The sequence below is a fragment of the Prunus dulcis genome, chromosome 7 (assembly GCF_902201215.1).
Source record: "Prunus dulcis chromosome 7, ALMONDv2, whole genome shotgun sequence".
Classification (NCBI taxonomy): Eukaryota; Viridiplantae; Streptophyta; class Magnoliopsida; order Rosales; family Rosaceae; genus Prunus; species Prunus dulcis.
In genome coordinates, this window is record NC_047656.1 from 5638662 (window position 1) to 5663432 (window position 24771).

The following is a 24771-nucleotide window of genomic DNA, read 5'->3' on the forward strand; positions in this document are numbered from 1 at the left end:
CACAGTCAAAGAGCTTGTTCTGTCCCGGACCATCTCTGATCTCAACTTCCGCCTCGCCCATGCCAGGATCTATAATCACAACATCGACCTCCTTGTGGCCACCGGAGAAGCCGAAAACTGCACCCTACAACCGGCCAATGCACTCATCCTGCTCTCCTATATAGACACTAAGGTCAGCACTTGGATTACCAGTGTCGATAACGTTGCTTTCACGTCCCTCATCCCAACCACCCTCACCTCCGACACTCTATTCGCCGTAGACCACAACGACGGAGGCATCATCGGAGTTTTGGGTAAGTTTAACGGAGTCTACCAGTGCGGTCAAACTCACACATCACAAACTACAATTGAGAGTCGGTTCCCAGTTGTTGTGCCGCCGATGAGTAAGGTGAAAGTGAGCCTTCTAGCAACAAAGGCTTCATGCAACATTCCCTTCTACTACTCTCAGCAAGACAATCTTATTAGCCCACACCCACGAACTATTACCTACCACAAGGAAGGTGGCGTTTACACTGGTGTCAGTTTCTACAACTTCAAGCACAAGAAAGAAGAAGAACCGCTTGCGGGATAATCATCTTGTGAAATTAATTTGATTTTTGTGGGTACAGTCGCTGGAAACCCTCACGAGACTTCACTCGTCCCATCAGGGTCACCTATGGGTTTAAAAGGCTTGTTGCATACGCTAAATGCATTCGCGTTCCCTGCGAAAGTGACATTTTTTCTTAAGTTTTCTTGTTGTGATTTGAGTTCAATAATATTGCGTACGGCTGCTGCTCATGTTCACGCATTTATGTAGTAGCTAAGACTATCTGTGGGAATAAAAAGTTGTGCTTCTTTCGTTTTACTATTCCGATCCAAATTACTTGATGCATTCATGCATTACTTCCATGAAGCATGAGCTTTAATTAATTTCTCGGGTCCTTGATTATTACAAGACCAATAAGAATAATTGACACAAAGAATTGTCAAGCCAGATAAATAATAATAATAATAATAGTTCATTCAATACATTTCAAAGTGCACAAATTAGAAAATCGAAAGGGGAAATAAAGATTCTAGCAAAATTCTCAACATACATATATCAACATCTCGGAACTTTTGTTCCAACTTCCAACTCCTATAAACATTTGTCATTCGATCAAGGATAAATGTATTACCGATGTTAATGCGAAAAAGTGGTTTGACACGTGGTTCGCCCAACTTAGTGATATTGTGTCTTCGGAAGGTAGTTAGTCTTCGGAAGGTCAAGTTCCTGCAAAAAGGGAACGTTCGGTAAGACCTTGGGGTACCGGTGCGGTACCGGCCGAAGGCTCTCCGATGCTTAAGTAAGTACGGATTTAGTAAATGTCAGATTACAGATCAAGCGATAGCGTACCGTTGATGGTTCTCTCCCCCTTTTTGGGAATAGGGGTCTCCTTATATAGGCCTTGGGAGGCGTGCATTATGTTTATATTTCTGATGTGGGACTGTAGGAGCTGGTCGAGAGCATGACACGTGTCCTAGGTCAAAAGCGTCAGGATGTGTAGGATTCGGTAGGGGATATGCCGAAGGGCCTGTGATGTCAAGTTGTCGTTTCCGTCCACGTGTCAGGTGGTCATAGGTCGTTAATATACGGTATAAACAGTAGTCCCCCAAGTTCTCTTCCGAAGGTTCTTCGGAAGGGAATTTGGTTCCATCCTGAGGGTTCATAGATGCCCTGCCGTTCGGCAAGTTTATTTGTGGAAGGTTCCCCTGAGATCTGAAGGGTCGCCGATGCTGACAGGGCTGAAGGCAGGGAAGCTTCGTTTCCCGTGCCTAGCGCGTGGAGACGCTTCGCCTTCTGCACCCGGCGTGAAAAGACGCTTCGTCTTCTGTACCAGGCGTGTAGCTGACATCACCATCCACCGGGCGACACGTGGCCAGCGAAGCGACGTCTGACGGCTGTAATTATGAGCCGTTTGGTTTCCCGAGGCGTACCGTTGCAGCCCTCTCCCTATAAATAGAGAACGCTCCGGACATAAGAGTTCACTTTGCATTTGAGAGTGACGCGAGAGCTCTGCGTAGGCGATTTCAGAAGATTGTGAACGGCAACCAAGGCGATTTTCGAAGGTGTTATCGGCAATTAAGGCGGTTACCGAAGAGTATTAACGGCAATCAAAGTCTCAACAATAGCAAAGGTAAGTTACCGTTCGGTACCATAATAATTTTTTCTTTATATACCCGCGTGCTTTCGTAGTGTAGGCTTAGCCGATCGTCTATAGGGGCCCTCATTCGGTAGTCTAGTGAACTATAGGTAGTGGCGTAGACATCGGTAGGGTAGTTCATTTCAGAGCCTTAGCCATCCTTTTCCTTTTTCTTGTTTTGTAGATGTCCGATAGCGAGTCTTCCTTCGGCAGTGAGCCCAATGCTTTCGATGAGGAGTTATCATCGGGCTGGGACACATCCAGCGGGGCTGCGAGCCTCGGGGCCGAGAGTAGAGAGGACACCGATGTGGAAGTTATCGGTGAGGAGATTGTCTCCGTTCCTACCCACGGCATCGGCAAGGGTCTGATGACGGGGCAACCGCTTCCCTTGGTCGCGGTCTACAAAGATGGTACCCGATTCGGTACCTCCGATCATCAGCTGGAGGCCTCTACCTCTGGTCGCGACGATGTCGTCGCCGGTCCGTCCCGGCCGAGGGTTACGATCGTCCATCGAGAGCGGTCAAGGATACCGGTGGGCGTACCGAAGAAGACCCTGTTCGGGGTCGACTATTTGGAGCCCAACAAACTTACCGAACGGGAGCTCGAGAAGATTAGGGCGGAGTACCTCATCCCGGATTCGGTAAAAATGAGAATTCCGAGCCCTACCGAATCCCTCAGCGACCCGGGAGATGGTGGAGTCGTCTTCTTCACCGATATGTTGGCGCAGGGTGTCAGGCTGCCGTTCAGAAGATCCTAGCCCAGATCGGGTATGCCCCAGGCCAGTATAATCCCAACTTTTGGGTGGCCTTAATGGGGGTGATAGCTGCGTTCGGGATTGCCGGGGAGGGGGAGCCCTCCTACGAGCAATTCTCGTACCTATACAGCGTCACGAAGTCCAAGAGTGCCGATCACGGCGGTTGGGTTCAGGCGAACTGCCTGAAGGCTTCCGAGCGGGGGCACTTCATCAGCGCCGTGCCGACTTCCCAAAAATCGTGGAGGAATCGGCGGGTGGTACTCTCTGGTGATTGGGAATCGCCGTCGGGAGTGTCCCCGCTGTTTCCGGTGCCTACGGCGTTCCAGATTGCCGGTAGGTAGTTATGTTACCAGTCGGTAGAACTATTGTATTTGTTATTCTATGTTTTGCAACTCATTCTTCTTTCGGCAGGTAAACTAAAGCAACCGAGCCCCAAGGAAAGCGAAATTCGGCAGCTCGACAGAGTCAGGCTGAGGGTCCCTGCTGCCGAGCGAGTTTACCCGCGATTCCTTTTTACCAGCAATCTCATCAGAGCCGGCCTCGTCAGCCCTGCCGAGAGTAAGTACCTGTGCATTTCTCTTTTTTTCTTGATCGATTTATTTTGCATGCCGACTGACCGAGTATTTTTGATCAGTGACTGACGCAAGGAAGGCTGCCGAAGCCAAGAAAATGAGTGAGTCGTCCAAGAGGCGGCTCATGATGGGTCTGCAGGGCAAGAAACAAAGGAAACAGCCCGAGGCGCCTTCCGTTCGGCCGTCCACGGATCCCGAGGACGTAACTCTTGCCGAGCGTCTTCGGCAGCTGGGTGCTGAACCAGTGGCATGGCCAACTGCCGGTGCCATTGCACCGAGGCAACCAGATGCCGAAGCCACTGCCTCAAAAGCAGCCGGGAAGCGGCCGATCACGGTAGACCTGGAAGCTTCGCCAGCCTCCAAGAGGAGCCGTCCTTCGGAAACCACGAGGGCTGTCTTCGCGGCGGAGGACGAGGACGGTCCTACCGAGGCCGTCACCATCGCCTGCCCCTCGAAGACGGTGCAATTCGTCAATCATATGATCCTCGGCTCTCAGATGGAGCTGCCGGAGGTTGACGAATTGCCGAAGAAGCTTCTTCGGGAACAGGCCGGGCGGGCCTTCCGTCTTCAGGCGTCGGTAAGAACTCTTTTCTTCTATTGTCATTCCATTTTTCGAAGTGGGGCTTCTCTCTGAATTTGCTAGTTGTGCAGGCGTCCATGGAGATGTGGCTCTGCGTCAAGCGGGCCATTAATGCTGCCGAACGGGCTAAAAAGGCCTATGAAGACGGCAGGACCAAGGCGGCCGATCTGCTGAAGGACAAAGAGGCTGCCGAGCGGCGAGCTTTTGCTGCAGAGGCCAAGGCTGAGGAGACACGGCTGGCCTTGGAGGCAGCGCGGACGGCGGCGCGGGACGCTGAGGCTGCTTCGGAAGCGGTCCAGGACGCTCTGGAGGAGAGTGAGCGTACCAAGGCGGCGGAGATCGAGGCTGCCGTTCGGTCCGCTATCCAGGGGTACCGATCATCAGAGGAGTTCGCTGTCCTTCTGGATAAGGAGGTGGGCTCTGAGATGGCGGACATGTTGTACCGATTCAAGCGGTACAACCCTGGTCAGAAGCTGAACCTCAACTTCGCTGCCGATCCCCCTCCCCTTCCCGAAGGAATGACCGAAGATATGATCGAGGATTACGAGGGGAGGATGCTGCCGAAGGGCCTGGGTCTGCTGAGGCCGCTGCCGGGGACGAACCCGCCGTCTGAGGGCGTTTTTCTTTACATTCATCTTTGTATTTTTATTTTTAATTTTTATTTCGAACACATTGATGCCGAGGGCATCTTTTAATTTAAGTTTGTGTTATGATTCAAAGTTCAACCTTTAATTGTCCAATTCTCAAATTTTAACCCATGTGAGTGCGTTATGATTGCTAATTGCCGTGGGCTAATCGCCGATAGATCGCTAGTCATCGACTTTCACAAGCTATAACTGCTAATTGCCGTAGGCTAATAAGGACGCTGTTAAGTTTAAAAATTTTGACCAAGTCCCGAAGGGATCTGTAGGGTAAAAAACATTAACGATCGCCAATTGCCGTAGGCTAATGTAGAGCGCCGTAGGATGTTAACATTTTAGCTGCCGTGGGCAAATATGAATTAAAGAGAGGCTAAAGTAATAGTGCCGAGGGCTTTCTATTAATTCTAGTAGAACAAATACATCGAGTAATTACAGTTCCAACCTGCCGTAGGCTAGGTCACTTGTAGTAGTACTTGAGATGTTCTACGTTCCAAGGATGGCCGAGGGCCTTGCCGTTGGTGCCTCTTAGTCGATAAGTTCCCGAGCGAAGGATACCGATGACTTCATATGGTCCTTCCCAGGAAGGTCCGAGGGTTCCTTCCGTGGTATCCTTCGTCGCAAGCGATACCTTGCGCATGACCCAGTCCCCGATTCGGAAAGAGCGGGGTCTGACCCTAGAGTCGTAATACCGAGACACACGCTGTTTGTAGGCTTCATTCCGAAGGTTGGCCTGTGCTCGGTGCTCCTCGAGTAGATCAAGGCTTAGAGACATGGCCTCCTCGTTCTCCTTCGGTGCGAAGGATTCCGTTCGGTAGGAAGGTTCGCCGATTTCCACGGGTACCACTGCTTCCGATCCAAAGGCCATAGAAAAAGGGGTTTCTCCAGTGGACGTTCGGTAAGACGTTCGAATGGCCCACAGTGCTTCGGGAAGCTTTTCCGGCCAGGCTCCCTTTGCCTTGTCCAACTGCCGTTTCAGCAGTTTCTTCACTATTTTGTTTATTGCTTCGACCTGACCGTTCGACTGGGGATGGGCCGGCGATGCAAAAAACAAGTTGATTTTCAAACGGGTGCAAAATTGCCTGAAGAGTTCCGAATCGAATTGCCTGCCGTTATCGGTAATGATAGCATATGGGATACCGAATCGGCAACATATGTGAGTCCAGACGAAATCTTCAATCTTTGCTGCCGTTATGGTTGCAAGAGGTTCGGCTTCTACCCATTTGGTGAAGTAGTCAACGGCAACCACTGCATATTTTACCTGCCCCTTGCCTTGCGGCATTGGGCCAATCAGGTCCAGTCCCCATTGTGCAAAAGGCCAAGGACTTACAATTGGTGTGAGAGGTTCGGCAGGGATATGTGGGACATTACCGAAGCGCTGGCATTTGTCACACCTCTTCACTAGTGAATTGGCGTCCTGATGCATGGTTGGCCAAAAGTATCCCTGCCGAAAGACTTTGTAGGCGAGAGATCGGGACCCGGAATGGTCGCCACACACACCGCTGTGAATCTCCCGAAGGATGTACTCCCCTTGCTCTGCCGTGAGGCATTTGAGATACGGGGTAGTGTAGCCGCGCTTGTAGAGTACATCGTTGATAACTGTGTATCTTGCTGATCGGTATCTCAGCTTTCGGGCCTGGGCTTTATCCTCAGGAAGGGTGCCGTTCGTCAGGTATAAGTAGATGGGAGACATCCATGTATCCTCATACCGTACGGCACACGCTTCGGAGGTTACCGTGCTCGGTTGGGCAAGGATCTCCACTGGTACCTTTCTTCCGACTTTGTCGTTTATCGCCGAAGCGAGTCTTGCCAAAGCATCGGCATGGCTGTTTTCGCCTCTGGGGATCTGTTTGATCTCGTATGCTTGGAAACTTCGGAGTAGCTGATGGGCGGTTGAAAGGTAGGCGTACATGGAGGCATCCTTGGCGGCGAAGTCTGCCGTTACCTGGTTCACAATGAGCTGGGAGTCGCTGTGAATTCGGATTTGCTTTGCATTCATGCTCTTGGCTAACCGAAGGCCGGCCAAGAGGGCTTCGTATTCCGCTTCATTGTTGGATGTCCGGAAGTCGAATCGGAGGGCGTATCGATCTTGAGTCCGTCCGGTGTTGTCAGCACCAAGCCCGCTCCGCATCCTTGCTGGTTTGCCGAGCCATCGACGTGCAAACCCCAGACGGGAGTTGATGTGTCGAGGCGTTCGGCGCCTGGTTGATCCGGCAAGATGGTCTCGGTAATTGCCTCAGACGTCGGTTGTACTGTCGCTGGGGTAAGCTCGGAGATAAAATCGGCAACAGCCTGGCCCTTCTCCGCGGGCCTCGGAACGAACTGTATGTCGAATTCCCCGAGTTCGATCGCCCATTTGATCAATCGGCCCGAAATTTCTGGTTTCTGGAGGACTTGCCGGAGGGGTTGGTTGGTCAGGACTTTGATCCCGTGTGCCTGGAAGTATGGCCGAAGTCTTCGTGCCGAGACAACAAGGGCCAGAGCCAGCTGCTCTAATGGTGGATACCGAAGTTCCGCACTCTGGAGTGCCTTGCTGACATAGAAGATTGGTAATTCTGCCTTCTCTGGTTTCCGAATTAGTACCGAGCTGACGGCAGTTCCGGATACCGAGAGGTAGAGGTAGAGAATTTCCCCAGGCAGCGGTTTTGACAAAAGGGGGGCTTTGCTCATGTAGTTCTTCAGGGCTTGAAATGCGTTATCGCATTCGGCAGTCCATGTGATATCCCGTTTGCCCCCTTTCAAGGCTTTGAAGAACGGTACACATTTATCGGTAGCCTTCGATATGAAACGGGTCAGGGCGGCCACGCGTCCGGTAAGGCTCTGAATGTCCTTCGTCGTCTTCGGCCTCTCCATATCGATGATTGCCTTTATTTTCTCGGGATTCGCCTCAATCCCCCTCTGACTGATCATGAATCCGAGGAATTTCCCGGAAGATACACCGAAGGCGCATTTCTTCGGGTTCAGCCTCATCCTGTAGTCTTTGAGTATGCCGAACATGATCGATAAGTTCTGCAGGTGATCTTCGGCAGTTCTGCTTTTTACCAACATGTCGTCAACATAAACCTCCATGATGTTGCCGATGTAACCGGCGAAGATTTTGTTGACGAGCCTTTGATAAGTTGCCCCCGCGTTCTTCAGACCGAACGGCATGACATTATAACAGTACAACCCTTTGTCCGTTATGAATGCGGTATGTTCGCTGTCGGGAGGGTGCATGAATATCTGGTTATAGCCGGAGTAGGCATCCATAAAGCTCAGCAGTTCGTGGCCGGCAGTGGCGTCCACGAGCTGGTCTATCCGTGGTAACGGAAAGCTGTCCTTCGGGCAGGCCTTGTTGAGGTCGGTATAGTCTTGGCACATCCGCCACCCGCCCGTGGACTTTCTTACCATGACGGAGTTGGCAAGCCATACCGGATACGTTGCTTCCCGGATGAAACCGATGGTTTGAAGTTTTTCGACTTCCGTGCGCATCGCCTCATACCGTTCGGCATCGTATGATCGGCGCTTCTGCCTTACGGGCTTATAAGCGGAGGAGATGGTGAGTTTATGGCTAATCACGTCCGGGGCGATGCCGGGCATGTCCTCGTAAGACCATGCGAAAACTTCCGAATGATGCCGCAAGAAGTCTATGAATTGCGTTCGGAGGTTCGCAGTGAGTCTAGTGCCGATTCTAACCTGTCGATCGGGCTGTTCATCGCTCAAGGTTATGGTTTCCAATTCTTCGGCAGGTTGTGTGTGAGGGGTGGGAGATTCATCTCTAGGGTCGTCAACCGGTCCAGTACCGTTCGGTAAACCCTGCACCGTCATGGTCTCGTTGGGGAGTATGAACGAGGTTGCCTTGAGCGCCGTAGCGTAGCAAGTCCGCGCGCTGAATTGATTTCCCCGGATTGCCCCCGTGCCGTTCGGGGTAGGGAACTTCATCAACAGCATGTGGGGCGAAAGATGCGCCTTGATCCTCGTCAGTGCCGTTCGGCCAACGATAACGTTGTATGCCGTCGGGCAGTCGACGATGAGGAACTGATCGTACGTTGTTGTTTTTCTCGGCGCCGTGCCAAATGTAATTGGCAGTCTGACACTACCGATTGGTTGGACCAAGTCTCCAGAGAAGCTTAACAGAGGTGTCAACTGCCGGTCGACTTGGTTGTCATTGATTCCCATCTCTCTGAAAGCTTCAGCAAAGATTACGCTCACGGAGCTCCCGGTATCGATCAGCACTCGCCCTACATCGTAATCGGCAATTTCAGCTCGGATGATCATTGGGTCGTCGTGGGGATAGAGGATTCCCTCTTCTTCCTCTTGGCAAAATGTGATCGGCTCCCAACGAACTTTTGGTGTTTCCTGGAACCGATTCATCTCTATTCCGAGCACCTGAGGGAACTGTGCGGCACGCACATACTGTTTCATCGAACGGTGGCTCGTCCCCGCAACGGTAGGTCCTCCGCTGATAGTGCTGATCATGTTTATCTGCCGAGGAGGGTTCGGCACCGGCGCCGTTGGCGGCCGGGCGATATACTGGTCCAGTTTCCCTTCTCGGATCAGCCGCTCCACAATCTTTCTCAAACTTATACAATCTTCCGTGTTGTGGCTGTTGTGCTGATGGTATCGGCAGAATTTACCGGTCTCCCGGTTGTCTTGCCGATTGGGTCTTCTAACATTCGGCTTCGGTATGGCCTCCTGTTCGTTCATCAGAACGGTTTCATACGTGGTATTCAGCAGGGTGAAGACCTCGTTGCCGTGGTCACGGTTGGGCAGGGGTCCTCGGTTGTCGTTGTGACCATACCGACCTTTCCCTTTCTTTGGCTGATCTCTCCGATCGTCACGGTTATCTTTCCGCTTATGGCCCGCCGAATATGAGTCGGTCCTATCGTAGGATGGCGCCTTCGCAGGGTAAGCGCTTGGCTTGGCATCCTCTCGGCGTGCCGAAGCGCTTGGTTTTGAGTTGAAGTACTCGGCCTTGGCGTGCACCGCCGCCTGCTTCATCAGCTCATCATACGTGCGCCAGTTGCTGCTGTGTACTAGGTATCGGAAATGCGAGGACCGAAGGCCACTCTTGAAGGCGCCGTAGGCTGCCCTATCATCTGTTTCCGGACACCTTGAGTACTCGTGACTGAAACGCGCCGCGTACTCCCTCAATGGCTCGTCCTCCCTCTGCCGAATTGTGTACAGATCATCGGCAGAGTAAAGACGGTCCGTTTGGATCATGAAGTGATTGAGGAAAATCTGCTTCAGCTCGTCAAAAGAATCTACCGTTTCCGGCTCCAAACGGTAGAACCAATTCAGGGCTGCCTCGGTAAGTGAAGACGGGAATAACAGACACTGCCCCTCGTCGCTCAGACCCTTGCATCCGATGGCGGATTGAAACGAATGAAGGTGGGTTAAGGGGTCCTCGGTTCCAGTATAGAACGGTATGCGCAGTGGTTGTACTTCCCGATCCTGCCGAGAGCGACGGATGCGTCCCGTGAACGGCCCGGGCCGAAGCTTTCCCCACTCAGGTTCCTGGGAGCGAGCCTTGTCGTTTTCCATTTTCTGGACCTTCTGAAAAAGGAGTCGGACAACAGGGTCTCGGCTTGGGATTCCTTCGGCATCATAGTCTTCTAAGCGCCTTCGCGGGCTCACGGAGTTATCCCCCAAGTATTGAGTTGATACCGAACGGTAGGTGGACGTTTGCGCATCGGAAGGGATATATTCGGATGCAGACTCCGTGGAGTTCAATCCTTGGACCTTCCGAATGGGTGACTTACTTCCCCCGGCGTTCATCCGGGATTCCCATAGTCGAGCGCTAATCCTGATAAGGGATCTCTGTCTCTCTGCCTCCCGATCGTTAAGCCGGTGTCGGCAATCAGAGTAGACCTTCTTCGGTATGTGCGGTTGGTCCCTAGGTGTCGGCACCACCAGTTGTTTGGAGGGCGCGGGCGTTGCCCTTGCTGCCCTTCGGTGCCTCCTCCTATGAGGGGTTCCCAAGCTTTCGGAAGAGTGAGTCGTCTGGATGTTCTGCGGTTGCTGCTGGTGCAGCTGCCGTTGGGTTTCGTCCACTTTGGACGAAAGGTGGTGGTTGTGCTCCTGAAGCCTAGCCATGTCCTTTCGCAGGGATGCGATTTGGGCTACTAGCTCGGCCTCGGCGGTTGTTTGGGTTGATGGGGCGTTTCCGTAGGGAGTGCATGGGGGTAGCGCTGGGCTAGCCCCAGCTTGCCTTCCGAACGGTGCCCCGTCCTCCGATAGAAAAGTGGGTATTGAAGTGGTCCCCATGTGTTTAGGGGATAGTGGGTTAATTGTTTTTCGTTTCCCACAGACGGCGCCAAACTGTTGATGCGAAAAAGTGGTTTGACACGTGGTTCGCCCAACTTAGTGATATTGTGTCTTCGGAAGGGAGTTAGTCTTCGGAAGATCAAGTTCCTGCAAAAAGGGAACGTTCGGTAAGACCTTGGGGTACCGGTGCGGTACCGGCCGAAGGCTCTCCGATGCTTAAGTAAGTACGGATTTAGTAAATGCCAGATTACAGATCAAGCGATAGCGTACCGTTGATCGTTCTGTCCCCTCCTTTTGGGAATAGGGGTCTCCTTATATAGGCCTGGGGAGGCGTGCATTATGTTCATATTTCCGATGTGGGACTGTGGGAGCTGGTCTAGAGCATGACGCGTGTCCTAGGTCAAAAGCGTCAGGAAGTGTAGGATTCGGTAGGGGACATGCCGAAGGGCCTGTGATGTCAAGCTGTCGTTTCCGTCCACGTGTCAGGTGGTCATTGGTCGTTAATATACGGTATAAACAACCGATAATACACATTGATAAAAGAAATGCTTAGCTAGTTTCTTGATGATATTGATCAGAACTCTGACAACTGCGAAGCTCTAGCAACTTCAAGCAGTTTGATTAATTTCTTATTTCCACCTATGCGGTCTTCATCGAGTGGAGTTCTTCGCCATCTACAATCAGGAAGTAGACGAATTAAACAAAAGAAGAAAAAAGCTGCACATTCAATATTTTTTTTTGGAAAAATTTGGGCTGGCACACTATATGTTTTTTGAAAAAATTTGGGCTGGGCAGCTGACCAGCCTTCCCCTGTGTAGAAACGCCCCTGTCCCTCATATATATACATAATTCTTGTTAACCCAAGAGTGGCCCATGCTGGACCATCCATGGAAAGGAAAGGGTCCTCTGCCAGCTGCATGACATGAAACGGAGGTAACATGTCCCATTCCCACGTATATCCAGGGAGTAAATTCGTTTGGTTCACCCATCTTTATCAACGCGTAAATTTTTCATTGGTACACAGCTACAACGTACATGCCGTGAAGATTTTATTTTGATTGACTAGTACAGTTTTGGAAACCATCATATTCTGATGCGAACGTCTCTTAAACGACCTGATGATTTTGCTATGTGTGTTTGTCTTTGTGTATGGTCCCTGAAGTTAGGGGTAGAAACTCTGTATTGATAAGCGTACGTGAATCTTCGACCAAAAAAAAAAAAAACACAAACAATTAGGATCACAGGATAAAGAAAAACCTAAAACTAACTCAAAGAAATTAGAAGCCTCTCATATGGGGATAGGATTCAACCCAGTTTTCTCAGTATGCCTTTCAACCGATCGACTCCTATCGGCTCCATCCACCCAGTACGAGGTCACCCCAAGGAGGCCTTCGGCATCAGAGTTTTACTAAAAAATAATGAGCCAACATTTTTTTTAGTAACAAATAATAAGGTGCTTTTTTTTTTTTTTTTTTTTTTTGGTGGTAGTAAAAAATCATAAGGTTGCTTTTTTAATAAGATGAATAACATAAAAATATATGTAATATATTTTAATTTTATAAAAAGGCTACATGGGCTAGAGCCCATGGTAGCCCTCTACCTAGCTCCGCCCATCTCCCATCGTCTCCATCCACTAGGTACGAGGCCTTCAGCATTAGAGTTTTAGTAAAAAATAATAAGCCAACATTTTTTTTAGTAAAAAATAATAAGATGCTTTTTTTTTTTTCAAAGTAAAAAATCATAAGGTTGCTTTTTTTTTTTTTTTTTAATTCAAAAATAATAACGCGGTATTCACATGAGATATTTTTTTTGCATGGTTAAACGACAAACCTACTAGACCCATTTTCAACGCTTTCCCATTAAGAAAAAGACTAAGAAATTAGGACCACAAAAAAAAGCCTATAAATTCAAACCTCAAACAGATGAGGAGACTCAGTTTCCTCAGCAGCAACCCTTTTAACCGATGGACAGGTGACTGGTCACAGCAACACTCAAGTCAGTAGTGGTGGCTAGCTTTGCTTGTATTGAGCCTGATTTTATTTTTCATTGGTACACAGCTGCAACACATGCTATGAAGATTTTATTTTGATTGACGAGTATAGTTTTGGAAACCATCATATTCTGATGCGAACATCTCTTAAGAGACCTGATGATTATGCTCTGTGTGTTTGTCTTTGTGTATGGTCCCTGAAGTTAGGGGTAGAAACTCTGTATTGAAAAGCGTACATGAATCTTCGACCAAAAAAAAAAAACACAAACAATTAGGATCACAGGGTAAAGAAAAACCTAAAACTAGCTCAAAGAAATTAGGAGCCTCTCATATGGGGATAGGATTCAACCCAGTTTTCTCAGCATGCCTTTCAACCGATCGACTCCCATCATCTCCATCCACCCAGTACGAGGTCACCCTAAGGAGGCCTTCCGCTTCAGAGTTTTAGTAAAAAATAATAAGGTGGCTTTTTTTTTTTTATTCAAAAATAATAACGCGATATTGACATGAGATATTTTTTTTTGCATGGTTAAACGACAAACCTACCAGACCCATTTTCAACGCTTTCCCATTAAGAAAAAGACTAAGAAATTAGGACCACAGAAAAAGCCTATAAATACAAACCTCAAACAGATGAGGAGACTCAGTTTCCTCAGCAGCAACCCTTTCGACCGATGGACTGGTGACTGGTCACAGCAGCACTCAAGTCAGTAGTGGCTAGCTTTGCTTGTATTGAGCCTGATTAAGTGACTAGACTCAAACCCAGATGATTAAAGTACCTCATCAACTCTCTAATCTCGGCTACAATCGGGTAAATCTCCTCTCTTCTTTTTTAAACATCATCTAGAACTTTTTTCTGTTGTTCAAATACAATGCAGAAAATGTACTTTAATTGTTTGCTGCAGCTGCTATCGGTTATCCGAGCAATATTTCATCTCTCTCCTGCTATACCTAGCTTGCTAGCTAGAGTTTTGTTTTTAAAAACATTCTTAATCGTTGTACGTATTTCGATTCACGTGATGACATCGATCTAATATTAAGCAAAAAATAAGTCCATCGATCAGGTAGTATTTCAAAACCAAAGATCGACTTGACAATTAGACTGACGGATGAGCCTTAGCTTTTGCGGTAATAAATGGCTCCTATAACTATAAGGGTCCTAAGGCAGCGAAAATTCTTGTCGTGAAAGTTTTGACCCACACAAAAGGCGTAACGATCTGTTCAGATATATCATGCAATTCTTCATAAAAAATTGTTGAACTTGGTGGTTTTTTCTTAAATTTTTTATTGTTTACAAATTTTAAATTATTTAATAAATAATTTTTTTCTTTAATCCATGTGACGTGATATTATTGGATATGTGAGCCCCATATGTATGCAACATCAGCCATTTAACACACTTTTTGATGGGGCAGATGCATTAAGGGACAAACGGAGTGAACATCTAAAATCCTCTACGGAACCTCTAATCTTGAGCCCTTGGAACCTCTAATCTTTCTCACATCTGGTCATCTGGATTTTTGTTCAATTTCGAACGTCTAATTTCAACCTTTAGATGCATCCAACAGCTGCTTGATACAACACCTGATTTAAAACAACACTTGTACTTTTTGTCCACATCACTAAAACAATAAGACTCGCGATTCTCTCTTTACTCTGTTAATATTCCTAGGTTTTATACTGTGTATCACCATTGCCGGAGCACCGCTATCTCTCATGTTGGGCTAATAAACCCAGATTGGGCAAGGGCATGTGGTTTTTTGCTTTGAATCTATTTGGTGATTGTTGGTGAGAAACACAAGTCAATAATTTGTGTGAGGTGCTCTTTTTTACTTGGAATTTCGAACACCCAAGTTTGCATGTTCGCTCATTGTTGAAATTCATTCAAGCTCAACCAAACAAGTTTGGTTCTCAATTTAAAGATTAAAAAAATATATATATTAATTGGGTGAGTTAGTACCCCTAGGGAGGATAGTTAATTCAAAGCTTAGTCAAACAAGCATTTTGGTTTCAACATTTGGGCTTTCCATGGAATCAACAATATTTTTTTAGGTGGTTTGTATTTTTACGCACCCCCTAGGATGGATAGTTTATCCTCTCCATTTTTTTTATTTCCCCAATTCTTATTGGGTCTCTAGAATTTTCTCCGCATCTCATTTCCCCTTCTTAAGATTTCTGAGACCTTAAGTTTAGTTTTGAATAAAAGGCGCTTTCAACTGAATTTTCATTTCGCCTACTCAATCTTTTCTCATATACTTCAAGAGAGCCCATATTTATGTCACTAACAGACTAGTTAAATCTTTTGTCTGTTCAATGGCAATAGCTAAAGGATCATACTTGTTAGGAAGACAGATAAGTATTTTTTCAACAATTCTTGAATCATTAATATTTTGCTCCATAGGCTCTCAATTGATTGACTATTTCTTTCACTTTAGCAAAATAGTCTTGTGTAGTCTCAGAATCCTTCATTTTAATGTTTTCAAAATCTCTTCTTAAAGTTTGTAGTTTAACCGCATGTACCTTGACATTGCCTTGAAATTCCTCCTTCAAGGTATTCCATGTTTTCTTTGTAGTTGTGGCTCCCATGATCCTTGGAAAGATCGTATCATGCAAGGCTTGTTGAAATAAAAATAAGGCATTTGCGCCTTTTGTTGATCCTTCTTTAGTTTCCTCAACTGTTGCACGGTTGAATTTTCTTGAGACGTAAAATAGATCTTCATTTTAATATTCCAGAAGTCATAGTTTTCTCTAGTGAAAATAGGAAGAGGGACAGAGTTATAGCTAGTAGTAGAATTATGGAGGACTAGAATGAACCGACGCCCAAGGTTGATTGGAACAAGCTCTGATACCATTGTAAGTCTATGGGAGAAGAGGTTTAGGAAATGGTTGGTTTAGTGATTAGGACAATAGTTTGACTTGGAATAGAAAACTTTTGAAAGAGTAAAGTTTTACTTGAATGGAGAAGGAAATGTACAAAGCTTTAGATATAGGACTTAGTGGGATATAAGACAGCTGGTAGTTTTCAGCTTACATTTTTGTCAAGGCAACAAGCCTATATACAGTGGTGGTTCTGAAATTTTAGGAGCTCTGTGCCAAAACAACAAAAGAGCCTCCTAAAATAAAGTTTTGAACAAAAAATTATAAAATAGGTCAAACTCTATAATCAAAATTTTGTGATAATTAAATTACTAATTATTATTAAATAGTAATAGAAAAACTAACATTATTATTATTAATATATGAAAAGCTAAAACAATCGAATGCATCTCATATAATAAAATATGGGGCCCACTTTGTCTTTTGTAAGTCTGTCTCAAAAGTAAAAAGTCAATATTAATTTTACTAAACTAATAATTTTATTATTAAGCTATAGGCGACACCAGTATCTTAAATATAAATTAATATTAATTGTGGGGCCCTCATCAAAGTGAGACCCTGATCTGTTGCTCACCTTGCTCCTGCTCAACGCCGCCTCTGCCAGTATATGGGAGAGTTCCAACCAACATACCTTAGTTGGTCAGTTTATTATTATATTACAGCATTTTGATTATTTTATACTAAAGCATACTTTGATATTCAAGACATAAGTTGGTTTGCTCATTCTCCATTATTCTAGATTTTTTTATATTATTCAGGACATAAGTGTGCATTAATTTTAACATTTTAAATATTTTATGCAGTTAAAAAAGGATTTGTTGAATGATCAAAACTTTTGAGATTACTCGTACTGGATTTGGTCACAATCTTCAGTAAATTGCCATAGCTAAGTAATTAAGTTCGTTCCAGTGGTGATGTACACACGAAGAACATCTTCATCTTCTCCATCTACAACACCTCAATGGAAATATGATGTCTTTCTCAGTTTTAGAGGTGATGACACTCAGAAGGGCTTTACAGACCACTTATATGAAACATTGAGAGCTCAAGGAATCATAACTTTCAGGGATGAGCCTAAAATTTCGAAGGGAAAATCTATTTCTGGAGAACTGATTGCTGCAATTGAAGGATCAAAGTTTGCACTTATTGTCCTCTCACAAAATTATGCATCCTCAACATGGTGCTTGGATGAACTTCTACACATTCTTAAATTTATGGAAGCAAGAGAAGCAGTGCTACCAATTTTCTATTATGTTGATCCATCTCATGTACGAAAACAAACTGGGTGTTTTGAGAAAGCCTTTACACAACTAGAAGAAAGATTTAGTTCAGATGACAAAACGAAGGTGCAAGAGTGGAGAGATGCATTGGCGAAAGTGGCAGATTTCTCTGGGTGGAAGGCTAAGGACTGGTATACATTCACTTTTATTATTTTCCCAAGGAATGTTTCTTAAAAAGTTTAAAAAGAGTAGCCATGTTGTTATATGTTGTTATATCTATATATATAAAGCAAAAGGAAAAAAATGGTGAAACATTCAAAATACCAGAAAATGCCATTAGTTAATGCAAACCTTAAGAATTGAAATTATTAATTAAATGAGGATAATATGGTAAATGCACACTTTTTCATATCAAAAAAATTATAATTAAAAGAAAAATCAGATAATAGATCCTATTTTTATGGAATAGAAATACCCATTATCTTTTTTAATTCTAAAATAAAATTAAAAATTAAAAACATACGCAAGGGGGCTTAGTATATATAAAGGCATAAGCATAGAATAATGGTAAAACATTCAAAAATCCAAAATAACTATTTAACATTCTAAGGGTAAAATGGTAAAATACTTATCATTTAAATAAAGAAATTAAAACAAAATTCAAAATTCAAAACCCACTTACGATGTAGTAGTTAACTCCGCCTCTGCCTTTTTCTTTTCCATTTGTTTTAGTAATTAGAACTAAAAATATAAAGCACAGGAAGATTACAAATACATATTAATTATGAAAAATGTCTTAGACAACAAAAAATACATATTAGTTACTCCACCTTTCTCGAAGACTTGACACCGTGTCTATGAGTATAACAATAATTAACTGTTTTTTTAATGAAATTATTATTATAAGAAAGAAACAAAACGTTAGTAATTATTTTTCACAATTAAAAGACCAAAAGTAATAAAAGATATTAACATATGTGTCAATTTTAATTGACATGGCACAAAACCATTAGCTGCCACATAATGTGGTCAACTAAATATGGTCAATATATTTAGAGTGTCCAAATAAGATGCCAATGAGATGTTAGTTGGATTATCCAAAGTCTTTGGTGTGCTCCCAAATGGTTATGGATTCAAGCCACCATTGTACACATATGTGTGTGAGTTTACCCCTTTCCCCTTCCTAACTTTGGCATAAAAAGAAAAAAATTCCAAACAGCATTAAGCCGGTACCCTCATGTGTGAGTTTCCCCTCTCTCCCTTCATAACTTTGGCAGAAAAAAAAAAGTGTCTAAATAGCATTACTATAAATTTTATCGCAAAAATTTAAATTCGAGGACAATTGTTTAATGTTCTTCAGATACACACAGAGTTTAATTAGACAAATGGTTGAGATATCAATTAAATTAAGTGGAAGATCAAGATTAAATTAAGTTTAGGGTTTGTAGCCAAGGGATGAAATTAGTGAAGGGTTAGGATTTGGGATGTTTTTTTTATGCCAGATTCATTAGCTACAAAGGGTTGTGTGATACCCATTTAATTTTCAGATTTATTGAAAACTGAAAATATGTTTGGAAACAGATTTCATTTTCTGTTTCAAAAAAGTGAAATCTAGTTTTCAGAATTATGTACCCTTATTTTTTTTTTCCTTAAACTCGAAAGTGTTTTTAATTTTAATTTTAATTTTTTTTTAATCCTCATTTTTAATCCACCAATTTTACATCACCACACATGCATTGCAATTACTAATACTTGATATTTGGGACCTCCTGAATTGGATCCGACCCATCGACTCTTGCATTCAGCTCCAAACATCCAAGCCTGAGGACCTCCAATAAAAAATTAAGAAAAAAAAATCCTAACTTCAAAATTTTCAGTGAAAAATAATATGAAGTCTTTGTAACATGCACTTTAATTCTATGATATCTAATTCACCATTTGAACAATTTTATTTTTTCAATTTATAAGTTTCACATAAAACTGAAGTTATTAACCAAACAACTTTTTAAACAAGATTTTTTTAAAAGGGAGATTCACTATTACACCCAATATAGGAGCCCAAATTATTAAAAAACTCTATATGAAATGGACTTTAGAAACACACCTAAAGTTCATTTACAACATAACAAAAAGGGTTTTAACTTCTTTTAAATTACAAAACTGTTATTGATTTCTTAAAACAAACTCAACCCCAAAATCTCATAAAAAAACCCAAAACATTCAAAAGCATCAAAGTAATTTATTAAGCAAAATCAAATTCAATAGGGCCAGCTGTCATTTTTTGAGATTTTTTTAATAGTTTATTTATAGAAATTAAATATTGTAGGGTTTATCTATATTATTAGTGTTACGAATAAGTATATGACTAAATATCTCCTTTTTAAAACTAAAATTTATCACATACAAATCAGTATGACTAGTTTGGTGATTTTCTTTTGCGCTCTTATTTTGGATAATGTTAGGCCAACTTGGCTGTTGCATAATTGGATTTGGGCGCATGCAATGAATAATATACCTATTGCTTTATCGACCTTAAGCCAAGATTATTTTTATATAGAGTTTTTATTACAAATGGTCATTAAGGTTTGCGGACTTTTGATTTTTTTATGTGTTTTTTATATATTATTGGTTCTTATCTCATACATCAATTTGGTCTCTGTCGTTAAGTTCCGTCAAAATTACTATTAAATTGATAACGTGGCATGTATATGTTGCCCACATATCTAATGAGATAATGCCATGTAGATCTAAATACATAAATTTTTTTAAAAAAAATAGTTTCACATTTAAAATCTAAAAAAAAAGTTGTAGCTCTCTCTCTCCCTCTCTCCTCTCCCTCTCTCCTCGCTGTGCTCTCCGTGTAACTCTGTTTTTTTCTTGCCCACAACCCAATCGCCCCCATCTCCACCCGCAACCTACGCCCAACCCCACCTTTTCTTTCTTTTTTTCCTCTGTGGACTGCTTCTAGCAGTGTCAAAATTTTCAAGAAAAGATAAAATTTTCCGATGGGTTTTAATTTTTGTATTTAAATCTCATTTGGGTTGCGATTGTTTCAACGGTTTTAGGCAGAGAGAGAGAGACACAGAGGAGGAGGGGAATGGGAGTGTTTTGTTGGATTACAAACTACTTCAGGAGAGGATGAGGGGGGTATGTGGGATTTTAATTTATTGAGATGGATTTTGGTGGAGAGAGAGCGACAGCGGGGGAGGGAGGGAGGGAGAGAGAGAGAGACGCCGGGGGGGAGGGAAGGGGAGAGAGACAAGGGGCTTTGCAACTTAAATTTTTATTTATTTTTAGATTTTAAATGTGAAATTTTTTATTTATAATAATTTTTATTTAGATTCACGTGGAATTATCTCATTGGATTTGTGGGCACCACATACATGCCATGTCATCAATTGAACAGAAATTTTTACGGAACTTAACAGCAGCACCAAATTGATGTGTGATCTGCAAACATAAAAGACCAATAATGTCAGAAAAAAACATAAAGGATTAAAGGTGATAATTTCGCAAACTTTAGGGACTATTTGTGATAAAAACCTTTTTATATATGGTTTGACAACCTTTCTTTTCAGTGATCAAGAGTATTTGTATAAAATCTAGGGAAAACGTATCTGCATGTTGATTCTTTATGTCCTCACAATTAACATGACTGATATTGATGTTAATATGTTATAGGTACGAAACCTTGCTCATCAAAGATATAATCGATGTGATATGGAAAAGATTACGTTCTACATCGTTTACTTTTGTGGAGAACTCAGTTGGATTAGACTCAAGTATGAACTCAATTGATTTATTGTTAGGTGCAGGGGTCGATGATGTTCGCTTTATAGGGATATGGGGTATGGGTGGGATAGGTAAAACAACTATTGCCAGAGTTGTTCGCGAAAGAATCTCTCCTGAATTTGAATTCAGCATATTTCTTGAGAATGTCAGTGATAATGTTCAAAAAGGTGGTCTAATATCCCAACAAAGAGAAATTCTTTCATGGATATCGATGAAAACGATTGACATATTTGATGTTCATGAAGGATCGACAATGATTAGAAGATTACTTCGTCACAAAAAGGTTCTTCTCATTCTCGATGATGTGACCAACTCAGACCATTTAGATTATTTGGCTGGAAAGCAAGAGTGGTTTGGTTCTGGGAGTAGAGTTCTTATTACAACTAGAAATGAGCATTTGTTAATTGAACATGAAGTGGAGAGAAGATTTCAGGTCAAACGTCTAAATCATGATGACGCTCTTAAGCTTTTTAGTTGGAAAGCCTTTGGAAAAGACCACCCTGAAAAAAACTATATTGATTTGTCTAGCTGTGTTGTGAGTTATGCCGATGGTCTTCCACTAGCTCTTAAAGTTTTGGGGAGTTTTTTGCGTGGAAGACATGTAAGTGCTTGGAACAGTGCGTTGGGTAAACTAAGAGATCTTTGTAACACAGTTTTGGGGACACTTCAAATAAGTTATGATGATCTAGATGACAGGGAGAAGAAAATTTTCCTAGACATTGCGTGTTTCTTTAACGGGGAGAAAGAAGATCGAGTTATAGAAATCCTAGACAGTTGTGGCTTTTGTGCATGTATTGGAATAGATGTCCTCATTGAGAAATCTCTGTTAACTAATTCATATGGCACTCTATGGATGCATCAGTTGCTCCAAGAGATGGGTCGTGAATTAGTCAATCGAGAGTGTCTTGATGAGCCAGGAAATCGCAGCAGGTTGTGGCGCCATGAAGAGGGCAAGCATGTCTTGAGCAAAAATACAGTAAGGGGACTCTTAGTTTACGAATGAGTACGAATGAGTTCAGTTCTTTTCATATGTTAGTTATATGAGCTTCACTATTCTTTATCCGTGCATGTTTGATAGGGAACAGACGCAGTAGAAAGTATAACCATGGACAAAACTGGGCCAGTGGTGCACGCGGATGCTAAATGCTTTTCAAGGATGAAGAAACTGAGACTTCTCAATCTTGCTAATGTGAACCTCTCTAATGATCTTGAATATCTCTCCGATAATTTACGAAGTCTTGAATGGGATGGGTATCCTTCAAAATATTTCCCATTACATTTCAACCCAGAGAACCTACTAGAACTTAACATGTGCCATAGTCACATTGAATCTTTTTGGACGGGTGTTAAGGTATGTTATTACTGCTTTATCTTTTTGGACAGCCTTTCACAGAATTTGAAGCTAATTTTTTTTGCTGTGTTTTTTTGACAGCTTTTATACAATTTGAAAATCTTTAAGCTCAGCCACTCTTTAAATCTTGTCAACACCCCAGACTTTAGAGGCTTTCCAAATCTTGAGTATCTGATTCTGGAAGGTTGTATACGATTGTATAAGGTTGACCCATCCCTTGGAATGCTTGAAAGAATTACTCAGATAAACTTGAAGGATTGCAAAAGTCTTGTGCATCTTCCAAGAAGTGTGTATGGCTTAAAATCTGTCAAAGTTCTTAATCTTTCTGGCTGCTCAAAGCTCGACAAGTTGCCCAATGAGTTGGGCAATGCAGAGTGTCTGGAGGAGCTTGATGTGAGTGGAACTTCCGTAAGAGAACTGTCTTCCTCCATTGTTCGGTTGAAAAGCCTCACAGTATTAAACTTTCGTGGATGTAAAGGACCATCACCTAAATTTTGGAATTTGCTCTCCCTTTTTCAGCTATTTCTCTCCCTTTTTCAGCGATTTCTAATAAGAAGTCGCGTTCCCACGCCTTTGTTGCTGCCTTCTCTATCCGGTTTGGTTTCCTTAAAAAAACTTACTCTAAGTGATTGCAATCTCTTGGTAGTCCCTAATGACCTTAGCTGCTTGTCCTCATTAACCGACCTAGATCTTAGTAGAAACCAGTTTGTTAGCCTACCCAACGGCATCTCTCTACTTTCTAGACTTCAATTTCTTAACTTGGAGTATTGTGAGAGGCTTCAAGAATTGCCAGAGGTTCCACAAAGAGTAATAGCAGTTGTTAATAACTGTATTTCATTAGAAAGAATTGCCAGAGGTTCCACAGAAAAGTTCCAGTGGCTACGGTCGACACAATGTATCAACTGCTTCAAATTTGCGGAGACGCACGATTTCAGGAGTTTGGTATTTACATTACTGGAACAATATGATGGGGTCTCTCTCTCGCTCTCTATCTCATACACACAATAATATGTTGTCTTCTTAAGTGTTTTGACGACGTTTTTTTTATGATGCAGGAAGTCCCTATTATTCAATTTGTTGTTCCTGGAAATGAAATTCCCGAGTGGTTCAATCATAAATCTGCTGAATATATATACCAGAAAGAGTGGTTCAATCCTCAAAGTGTGGAGTATCCATTAAGCGTGGAGCTACGTCCAGGTTGGTTTACTGAAAAATGGATGGGATTCGCGGTGTGCCTTGTTTTTGCAATCCAGGAACGATCACCTAATTGCGACCCTGCTCTTGATTATCCTAGTTTTGATTACAATTATACACATATTATTACTTGCAAAGTGGACATCAATGGAAAGGAGATGACGGCACGTAGGCGTCCATTTGCGGTTCTTAATGCAGAGTCGGGGCAAGCTGTGTCTGATCACCTTTGGGTAGTCTTTTTTCCTCGTCACTTTCCTCAGTTGTGGAAGGGTATCAGCGATCAGATTGAATTGCCTTCTGGCACAGAGGGGTGGCAAGGTATATTTGGTCAGATTACATTTTCAATTACGGCCAGAGTTGGCCATGGAGTAATAGTGAAGCAGTCTGCGGCTCGTCTGGTGTATGAGGGAGATTTGGAAGAGCTTGACCCAAGATTTAGGTACTATTCAGTTGTCAATAAAATTTTTTCTATTAGGAATTCATCAATCAAATTACAAAATTACAAAATTACATTTTCATATATAACACATTCAGTTGTGTAGTCTTGGCTTTTTTTATTCCTCTTTGTCTTAGTTTTTCTCTCATGGCTTGCTTTTCAACAGATGAATGGAATGGAACCACAACAGCAATGAGAGCCACCACAACTGGGACAACAAGAGTAATGATCCTTCCTCCCAATGCAAGTGGCCTTATGGAAATGAAAAATTACAATAAAAGAATTTAAACATTATGTGACTATGATGCACCTCATGTACAGCTAAAAGTTATAATAATTCTGTTTCCAATAATAGTGGTTACCATGTCTGATTACTTCAACATTATATTAGACTTCTTAAATTGAAATATCTTCTTGCAGACGTGAGCTTAGCCAAGTTGGCTAGAGTTGATGTGCTTCATACTCTGAGTTCGAATCTCCCTTCCCGTAGTTTAGATTAGATTAAAGTAGAATAATATCGTTTGTATAAAAGTATTGAAATATCTTCTTAAAATGCAACTAAATTTGTTCGTTAGTGTTTGATCTACAGAAGAAACAACATATTATTGGTGTTGATACACGAATAAATACTTTATCAATACGAGTGATAAACTAATAAAACTCTTCACTATAACAAAAGTTGGAAGAACTTACAAAGCAAAGCAGCTCAGTACTAAAAAGAAAAAATCAAAAGTAAAGTATGTTTTGAATGCCATTTTGGGACCAGTTCTTTTGAAATGAGGGACCTCAACCCTAATTTCATCAACAGACAGAGTCTCGCAATTAGTTTTTTTGAGAAAAGATGGTATTTCATTAAATTCATAGGAACATTACATGATAAGAACTAGCATGTTAACGACGGTCTCATTAAAATCTTCCTGGAGAAACCACGTAGGGCAAAACCCCGGGATAAACACAGT

At 43.0% G+C, this 24771-nt stretch overlaps 2 protein-coding genes and 1 pseudogene across 2 annotated transcripts; 2 read left to right on the plus strand and 1 right to left on the minus strand.

Annotated features, from left to right (window-relative positions):
• LOC117635243 overlaps positions 1–571 on the plus strand; it is a 4299-nt pseudogene extending 3728 nt beyond the window's left edge.
• Positions 572–5166: 4595 nt separating this feature from the next.
• On the minus strand, positions 5167–6705 carry LOC117635244. Its single transcript, XM_034369596.1, has 2 exons — positions 5968–6705; positions 5167–5673 (listed from the first exon to the last, which is right to left on the minus strand). Exons 1-2 carry the CDS (start codon positions 6703–6705, stop codon positions 5167–5169), a joined length of 1245 nt encoding a protein of 414 aa, XP_034225487.1.
• Positions 6706–13611: 6906 nt separating this feature from the next.
• LOC117635246 (disease resistance protein RUN1-like) lies at positions 13612–24238 on the plus strand. The gene is made up of 9 exons (XM_034369597.1): positions 13612–13753; positions 16623–17264; positions 20721–20805; positions 20849–21807; positions 21910–22182; positions 22264–22590; positions 23238–23815; positions 23950–24034; positions 24233–24238. Exons 2-9 carry the CDS (start codon positions 16734–16736, stop codon positions 24236–24238), a joined length of 2844 nt encoding a protein of 947 aa, XP_034225488.1. The 5' UTR covers positions 13612–13753; positions 16623–16733.
• Positions 24239–24771: the final 533 nt, after the last annotated feature.